Here is a 9862-nt window from a genome sequence, read left to right on the forward strand (position 1 = left end):
GAGCTCGTTCAAAGGAAAGAAAAATACGCGAGGCGTAAATGCGTGCCCGGACTATTGTACGTTCGCTCCTGAGTATACAGTCACAATGGATAGATACTGGGTATATGGGGACACCAGCGTCAGTGGGAGGGGGCAACCTGTTGCTCTCCCCCACGGTCGAACTTGGACTCATCTTGTTTAAATCTCCGACGGTTGGGTTCAGTAAACGCTGAACGTGAAACGAACGGCGTGTGACGCGAGAGTGAGAGCGAGTGAGAGTGGCGTCTTTGTGTTTGTATTTTTTTGTCGATATTTGGCGTACGATAACATAAAAAAGATGAGTGATTCGGGTGAGACTTTAAAGTACAAATGGACACCTGACAGCACGACGTTGTTGGTGTCGGTTTGGACCGACAAGCAGGTGCAAAAGCAGCTTGAATACGCGACGAAGCCGCAATTGATTTGGGATAGCGTCGCTCGTTACATGCAGAAGAAAGGCTACAACGTCTCAGGCAAACAATGCCGATCGAGAATGAAACAGGTCCTCGTTTGCTACCGGGAAGCAAAAAAAACCGGGACTCGCGCTGGCGTTGAACAGTATTACGAATCCATCGACAAAGTCCTGAAAGACAAACGACTGCTTCAATCGAACATCAACAGTGTTGATACCGTTGGTAAGCCTCACCAAGTCGCTCTAACACTATTTATCGTTATCTAACGTATATACACACGCCTACCCCTTCCCGATGAAAGTTTAAACTTCGAAAGGGCCGTGGCGTAAGTTACACGCTGGGTCACGAAATGTTTTGTTGCTTTTATTTACTTTCTACACTCCGACCCTTCGTTATTTCTTTGCCCGATCGTAGGAACGCTTTGTACTTTACCATCAACTTGTTGCATGCTTACCATTAGAAATGCTAACGTTCGTAAAGATTGAGAAAAGCTAATTTGTTGCTCGTTAATTCGGATAATTTTTACGAGGCTGAAGTTAGAAATAAGTGTAGGAATAATCGTTATTTCGCACCTTTAGGGAAGTCTGAAATTTAGGAAACTATGATAAATAAAATATGCTCATATTTTGAAAAACCAATTCCTTGAAAGTCATTCTAAAATTGCACAATAACGATTTTTATCCCTCATGTTTCGTTACATTGGTTTTACTAATTTCAGCTTTATGTATTTTTACGTTATATTGGATGGATATATAACTGTGAATAATTTTTCCACGCCAGATGTAGGAGTTAATATAAAATCACCGCCGAAGGATGTCAAGACTAATAAAAACCTGCAAATGCGTTATCAGTATCGCGATCCTGTTGAAACTCTACTCCGTACAGAGGCTCTTTCTCCAATGTGGGAACTTGCACGTACGTAGATTCTCAGGTTTTTGAACAAACATAGGATAGTGGAGAAGCTACAACATGCATATTTTGCTACATTAAGATAATCCTTAATCAGAACTTTGTTTCGTTATTTGAACAAAATGTGTGAAAAATAGAATAGATAATAGAAAAGCATAAAACATATTTGTTTTTTGAATGATTTACAGATGATGAGGAATACCCAGATTCACCAGAATCAAATGAAACAGTTTTAGCGCAACCGTATCGTACTTTTTCGCCAGTTAGAGATGCAGCAACAAATACTATTCAACACTTGGCCCCAAACATGAAAAAATCACTGCGGCAAAATGCAGTTCCGGTTAAAGAAATACCGATACAACAAACATTTCGTCAAGCTTCAGGGCCGAATAATTGCTACAGCGAAATACCCTTTCAAAATACAGTGCAAAACGTGCAAAATCATATAATCCAAGAAAATATGCAACAAAATCAAGCCTTACTTCAACAAAACTTACTGCAGGCAGCTCACAATCACTTGATGCAGCAGAATATGCTGCAAAATAATCCTGCACTGCAGCAAAACTTGTTACATAATACAAATCAAATTTTGCAAAGTCAAATGCCGCCGAATTCGGTAAGAATACCAACTGAAGTACAGCCGAATATTATTTTGAACCAAAATCGTATCCCGCAAAATATCCAACGCACGCAAAATCAATTCCAGCAAAGCTCAGCAGCTATGAATAAACAGGCTATGCCACAGGAACCAAGAAAGGCTTCGTTTAGACAAAACTTAGCGGCTACATATAAAAAATATCAGGATGCAATCCCAGCTCAAAATTTCAACCATAATGTTAATCAAACAGCTGGCCAATTGTCTCCGAACATTTTTGGCGATATCGGACCAAATTTGAATGATGCATTCTGTGAAACTCCCAAACATGAAAAGCCTCAAAATTTAAACGAAACCTTTAACCAGGCGCTACCAATGTACAACCCGCTTTTTTTGCCAAGTCTTGACGCCACATCTTTAACAACAAATGCTACTTACAATGACGACACATTATCCATCGAGTTCTTGCAAGAATCACCGACACCTTCAGAAAAAGGTCTCAGTAAATCGAAAGACTCTGCTGTGAACACTGAATCAGCCCCTGATGCACCGTTTAGGAAAAAAAAAGCACAGAAGCTGGAACAACTTATGATGAGCGCGCTAAGTTCACAGAACGAAGTTGTTAATAAGGTGAACATACTGAAATCATCTGCACTTTGGCTTATTAATGAAACTGGTCCTCCTTAGCAATTGACCTATTTCGGTAGCCTGAACATTCTGAAATTACAAATATTTCAATTATGCTAATAACATGTGACTTATGTTTTCAGATTCTGGCAGCCCAGAGCGATATGGTTACTCGTTTCTTAGACATAGATAGAGATCGTCAAAACAGATTGGAAAACCGGTTGGATCATCTGTTGAATGTAGTTCATGCCTCAGTCTTGAACCAAAGTCCGGAAAAGGACGCAGAAATACCTCCTCCGCTTCCGGAGCCGAGGGTAAGTCGTCTAGCCCCGCCGCCTAAACCAGGAGTTGTTCCACCGAAACTGGATCTAGTTCCGCCAAAACCATGTCGTGTGCCATGTACATTACCTAATTCTAAAATAGAATTGGTCAATCAAAATCCTTTGTCGACCAGACCTGGGGTAGTAACTCCGATTACAAGTCCAAGTGGAAAGCCAGGAACCATATGGTCGAAACTTGGTCCAGTTTCGCAGTCTCCTTTCGTAAGGGCACAAATGCAACTCGGATTTTACCCGATTACAAATACAGAAGTGAGAACACAGTCTTCTGCTGAAAGACGTATTGCCAAACAAGGCGGTCTATTTATGGATTCCAAAACGCTTATTTCTGAGACTGTTACATTTCTTGATGCAGAAAGAAGAGTGGATGAGAAGGTAGAAAATGCAAGACGTCAAATTGAAACAGAGCAGGATACAACATCGGGAAAAAAATTATCCAACCAAATCGAAAATTATGCTGGATCGATTCTTAGTGCTGCATTTATCGAAACTGAAAAGCAAGTTGAAGAAATGATAGAAAATGCAACGCTAGCTTGCTCAGCCACTGTTAATAATCTGAATGTCGACCAGAAAGACAGAGCAGAAATTCTGGTCACAGGACAAGGTGAAGGGTACGAATATCTGCGGCAATTGAATAGCAAGCGGCAGTATGAAAATGATCCTATCCAAAGCTCGACTCCGGCGAAAACTGTACTTCAATCAAGGGTAAATGATGGAAATCCACGAAATGCATACACCACGAGAAGGGAGCAAGAGCGACGAGTAAACTTTGATGATAATCAACAGGATAATACTAAGCAAACAATCCAACAGTTGGCTCAGCTTGTAATGAATAGCGCGCGGTGGCGCAATGCTGCAAATCAACATCAACAAGACAAAAACGATGTTCCAAGCGCTGGTTTTCAAAATATTGCAACAAATGTTGGACCAAGATTCAATAAGAATCAAACGTGTACGAATATGAATGCACAAGGAGCAGGAAACACCTTGAATGCTTATCTCCAATCCAGGTCTGGCACAATAAACAGGGACAGTAAACCATTGATACCGAATAAAGATAGGTATTCGTACGGAGGTCAGCCTGCGCATGTCAGACAAGCGATGGACAATAACGTTAGACTATCTTACAATGGACCTGTAATGACAACTCGACCACAGATGGGTTTTACCACCGATCTATTGGCCAGCGATGATAGCGATAACATACCCATGAATCAGTACAGTGATCAGGTCGGTTTTGTTGTTAATCCTCTATTGAACTACAAGCAGCCAAAACGGTTCTTTACAGATGTCGATAAAGATCAGTTTGTGTATGAACAGCAGCAGCAGCAACAACAACTTCGACACGCCTACAACAAAAATTTCACAGATAATAGACGGACCACTCAGAGCGGTCCTCCGTACATGACTAGCAATGGACATATGGTCATGGCTCAAACTGAAAACATGATTCGCCAATATATTCATAGCAGGAAAGGTAAAGATGACAAGGATACCGATTCGGATAATGATGAGGTATTTCTTGACACCACAGCGAGCATGCCACCGTCATCCTCTCGTCGGAGTTCGCTTACCTCTATGGGAACTGCGGTCTCAGGGATATCTTCGAAGTCTGGAAAAGCAGACGGAGCTAACTGCATAGTTAGCTAGATATATCTATAACATTAATCATTGTTTTTTTTTTTTAAATTAAGCTTGGTTCAATTTTAACCCAGGTTTTACAGTTCTTCCTTTTTATAGATATGATAAATGTTTTTATTCCACATATAGCGTTAGTTTAAGAAGGTTATTCATCAATTATTATACGTGATACGATACCTGAAATACGGTCACTGTTAATTTTTGCATTCAGCTATTGAGGCTAATAGAATTGTAACATGTTTATTTACTCGTTTTCTCGGTAATCAAAGCCGAGGATTGAATAGAAGACTCAATGCTTGTACCTGCAATACAAATCTCACGTAAACATTGAAGATAGAACAAAACACAGAAAATATTTTTGAAACTTTAGGAAAATCCAGGCAGTACTTATTGTTGCTTTGCGCAATCAGACTTTACCACAGAGTATATGCAACATTTAGTTTTCAGAATTTTCATCTAAATTTTGGACAGTTAAAATATATCCCTAATTAGATATCGAAATTATTAATATCATTTAGTGCCTTGTGTCCTCATTTCAATTTTTGAAATGATTATTCAAGACTTCGTTGTATCGACGCATCTAATAAAACGTGTATTAATGGTTATAATCACAATATGGAGAAAAATAATTGTTAATTCGTTCGTGAAGATTCTCACGTAATGATTCTCACGTGATGTAGTGATCAACGCTTTTGTCCAGTGGTGTTCAATTTTCATGAAACCCAAACAATCTCAAGAGTTTTCAGACATATGCGAGTTCAAGTGAAAAGTTTCCAATATTAAATTACGATAAAAGTATTGTATGAATACGAAAAAAATAGAAATAAGACGAATACGTCTTAGAGTAGTAGAATATAATAATGAAGCTTCCACGTCTCGATTGATTATGAGTAGTGCAATACTTCATTGAATCAGAGATACATTACTCATTACATTGAAATACATATATCATAATTTTAACAACATTGTTAATTACATTTAAATTTTTATTGAAATAAAATATATTGGAATTATATCTATTGCAAAAAGGCATTAATTTATCCATTATATTATTGTATAAGAATAGATAATGATAGATGTATGTTAAAAAGGTATTTTTACGGATAGAAAGGTTGATAAGTACTTTCAATATAGATGACATCCATTGACTATAGCTTCAGGGGTTACATGGATCTCAAAGGTTAAAAAAAAACCATATTTTTCTTATTTTTTTTTCTATATAATAACAGAATTTTTTTATTCAAACTTAAGGCAAACTTAGCTAGTGATTAGACGAAGGATTTTTTTTTCTTCGATCACAACTTATTTGACAATGAAATACATGGTGTAAATTGTACCGAAAATTGTACTTTTTTGCATAAAACTCTGTAGAAAATAGAAATTTCAATTTTTTTAAAATCCTCCGTCCAATCACTAGCTATACTCACCTGCTAACGGAACATATTTGGTTTTTTGACTTTAGATAAAGTTGGCATGAGTTACCGTGTCTATCGCGAAAATACTGGGTCTCAAATGTAGACAGTTAAAGCTGTTGACTCACAATCGGTAAAACGATTAGTCATATTTACAAGTATAAAGGAACAGTTAATGAAAATTCACCCAACTCATAAAAACTCTGGTGAAATCCTATAACAGAGTTAATTTTCAGTTCGATTTTTCGAACAATGCTCATGATTATATTGTACCTAGTTGGGCTGTTGAACAATGCCATTGAAGAGGGAAATTCCAGTGTTTCGATGATATATTGCATAGTAATAAGGCTGATTAACTTCGAATTCTCGTGGTCCACAACGCCTTGTGATTTGCATTTCTGAAAATTATACATGAACAATGAAGCCATATCCCTTCCATTATTTCAAACTTTGGTAAGCAGAAAATCGACGATGTACATGGACATCTGTCCAAATTGTATGACATAAGCTGGATTGTGTAGGATTTAATGGCTCATAATTTTCTGGGCATTGTTCAGAATTATTATGTACCTTAATTTGCTGTTGCAAAATCAACGGCTTGAACTGCACGAAAATCTTTTATATCTTTGTAATTAAAATAAAGTTATTCCAATGAATCTTCACTCACTTGTAAAAGCAGCTGCCTCAGTACCTTCTTCATTAACCTCGATGAATGCCTTTTGAACGACTTTACTAACTTTGAGCGAAAACTCAGCTATACCAGAAAAATCAGCTCCATTTGTAAACATTTCAGTCATTCCCAACTAGAATAAAAATATGTAACAGATTTGAAGGGACAGGTGCTTGAGCTTACTCAGAAACAGAAATTCTACAAATTCTACAGATGCATAAAAATTTGAAAACTATATAAAACAGATCATTACAAATTTTTTTTAGTTTTATTTCATTCACATTGTTTTATAAATGACAGTTTCGAATTTATTTGAAAGGAGTAGAATACTGAATGCAACTAAAATTCAACTTTTGACGAGTGAAATGGATGATAGCATATTTTGTAATAATTAAAACTGTACCTTTATCAAAGTATTCTGGAGGTCTAAACTGCATTCAATCTTAAATTTTGGTAAGTATACAACTACATCTCTCAGAGAAATTTGTTGCAATCTTTCTTTGAGATTCACTTCATGAAGATTATCTTCGATCGTTTTTAATCCATTTACAATTTTGTTTGGTAAAATTATAATCATGCTGAGCTCTCCACCCTAGGAAATACGGAATAATATATTGACCTTGTGAACCTTTTTACCCTTTGCACCACAACTGACATGAAATGTACAACGACAGTACATGCTAATTTGCATAAAAATTCACTTTTTATACCTGGTACGGTAATTCAATAAAGCTTGCGTCAAGCTCTGGAAGAGCCTGCATTCTGAATTTATGTTTGATACACATGGTAGGAACATGTTTAGTAGTTTTTTCATCAACATAGAACGGTCTGTCCTGAGTTCGAGAAGGATCAAACTTTCTCTCCCATTGACCTTTGAAGTACACTGCGTTCACCAATACCAACTTTGTGTCTGCACAAATACTGTCTGAAATTACACAAGGATAGAAACACGCAAGTAAAGTCGTAGCTGTAAATAAATTTCTCATGGCTTCTTCGGAATCCATATTCAACTTATAATTTACTTTAGTACACTAGGTACTACAATAATTATTACTTGGTGTAATAACGTCTTTTATGCGATTGTTTGTTTGCTCTTCGCACCAAGTATTTATAGTTTTAGCGGCAGTCGATGCATCGCCAAAGTCTACTTCCTGACTCGAGGACAAGAATTTTGCAGTCATCAATTCCTTGTACGTAGATTTTACTGCGAATCCAGAAGCTGTAAATATTTTATTAGCCAGACGCAGTTCAACTCCTTTTGCAGTCTGAAACATAAACTTCTTTGATATTCCAAACTTAGGATGAAGTTTGTGGAACGAAAACGAATAGCTATGACCATGGAGTATAATATTGTGTAAAGTAATTATGACATTAAAAATATTAGGTGCAACAGTATCTCCAGTGTAGAGCTTGAAGAGAGATCAAGTACCAATTCATACATACAAATTGATATTATTGTACGGCGTCTTGATTCGCAACTCACATTCAGAAGTGTAATGAGGGAACGGTAGCCCGATTGGCCAAGACTGTCGTTATCGGGGAGAAGAAGAGCTGATCGCATTTGAGTAGCAGTCTTGCCGTTGGCCCCATAAGCAGCCATGGCCAGTACCACTTGAACACTCAATGGAGACATGATCAAGTTATTGGATTTATCACCTACCAGTACCTGAAAATGTGAAATTACAGTGAGAAAAATTATAAAAAAGAATTTATATCTATACAAATGCACAAATGAGATCAAACAGTGGGACGATCGGTTCATGGTGTTATAATCAGTTGATTTATTCTTGACAGCTGCAATAAATAACAAGGTCTATTTATAGATAATTCTAATTAATAACGAGTTGTGTTGAATGTAATAATCAAATTACATTTATGCGTCTACCTTTAGAAAACTAGTAGCAAAGTGATTGGCAGCCTCCGTAATGGCCTGAAGGCCGTTATTCTCATGTATTTCTTCACCCATACTGTAATAAAGAACGAATGAAAATGCTTTTACTGAAATATACCTAAAGAAACAATATTAAACGATGCTTGTATAACAAATACAAGATAGTTCGTTCACTTTGATCAAATTACAGTACAATGCTATTTTTAGAAGAAAAGTTCCAATAACTTTTTAACAATAAGATCATTTCTCAACCAGTATCAATAATTGATCTGTTCCAAATTTTACAAGTACGTAATGATGATATTTTTATCTATCATATGTAATTAACAACAAAGCAGTCACCTGTGTATTAAGTTTGTCTTCGTATAAGTGCCGATTTTTTCAGGAAATGCTAAAAGCCAATTCACTGTACTTTCAACGTACAATTCTCGCGAACTTATAGAAACTGATAGATCGAAGTATATAATATTGCGCTAGAGGTCTAAAAGTACGACTATACGTAATGCATAACGATTCAGCCCACAAATAGATTCGTGTGCGAATACTGGACGACGTTCATTTTCAGAATATGAGAATACAATAAAATTCTGAGACGAGATTCATGCTCATTCACGGTGCGGTGCTTAAAATAAGATCTTTTGAAAACAATTGGTTCTCAATTCGACTGCTAGTTCAGCTGAAAATGTCACGCATCAAGCACGCAGTATTATTTCTGAAACAACTGTTATTTATTCCATATATAAATTGTAACTTAGTATTTTAAATGCGCGTTACAAACGAAGGATCTCGGAATCCTAGACGGAACCGAAAATGAGGGAAATCGCGGTAACATATGCAAATGGAATAGAAAGAGAACGCCAGGACGAGGGTCATGCATCCGAAACTCTGAGAGGCTAGCGAGTTGAATATTTCAGGATTTTTTTTTACGAGTATAGCGCGTTAACTGTTAAAATTAACTGTCAGAATCACTGCCCCTTGTGTACATAGGTATAAACACCAAGTGAAGTGAAAACACCGAAAGTCTAATTGTATTATTTACTGATATAATTAAAGGATGTTATACTTACCATTGTTTATTATGTTTACTGAGCTTAATTAATCGCCTTGTCAATTTATTTAGGTACGTGATAATTCTCGGGACAACTATCCATTCAAATATACTTGTTTCAAAATTACAATTCCTTTCCAATTATTTCAGTGCCACTACTCACCAATTTTTGTAAAAATACATTTAACATTTTTGACTAACAGTTGAATCCTATGAAGACAATTGACAACGCTTTTGACTATCAATAACATGGGGATTACAAAACGAAAAATTACCACAGATTTTAAATTCAAAAAAAAC

At 36.6% G+C, this 9862-nt stretch overlaps 2 protein-coding genes across 3 annotated transcripts; one reads left to right on the forward strand and one right to left on the reverse strand.

Moving 5' to 3' along the window:
- The first annotated feature begins 132 nt into the window (after positions 1-132).
- Positions 133-5710, forward strand: LOC124305649 (uncharacterized). The gene is made up of 4 exons (XM_046765249.1): positions 133-653; positions 1212-1346; positions 1529-2565; positions 2706-5710. Exons 1-4 carry the CDS (start codon positions 317-319, stop codon positions 4548-4550), a joined length of 3354 nt encoding a protein of 1117 aa, XP_046621205.1. The 5' UTR covers positions 133-316; the 3' UTR covers positions 4551-5710.
- Positions 5536-9738, reverse strand: LOC124305645 (serpin B6-like). Of its 2 annotated transcripts, none has more exons than XM_046765246.1 (8): positions 8857-9738; positions 8509-8590; positions 8107-8289; positions 7678-7888; positions 7334-7548; positions 7027-7215; positions 6621-6756; positions 5536-6351 (listed from the first exon to the last, which is right to left on the reverse strand). In XM_046765246.1, the coding sequence occupies exons 2-8, from the start codon at positions 8587-8589 to the stop codon at positions 6227-6229; spliced, it is 1140 nt and encodes a 379-aa protein (XP_046621202.1). In that variant the 5' UTR covers position 8590; positions 8857-9738; the 3' UTR covers positions 5536-6226. The 2 variants fall into 2 exon arrangements, with proteins under 2 accessions (XP_046621202.1, XP_046621201.1); XM_046765245.1 differs by having other exon boundaries at positions 7678-7900.
- Positions 9739-9862: the final 124 nt, after the last annotated feature.

The sequence above is a fragment of the Neodiprion virginianus genome, chromosome 5 (assembly GCF_021901495.1).
Source record: "Neodiprion virginianus isolate iyNeoVirg1 chromosome 5, iyNeoVirg1.1, whole genome shotgun sequence".
Lineage (NCBI taxonomy): Eukaryota > Metazoa > Arthropoda > Insecta > Hymenoptera > Diprionidae > Neodiprion > Neodiprion virginianus.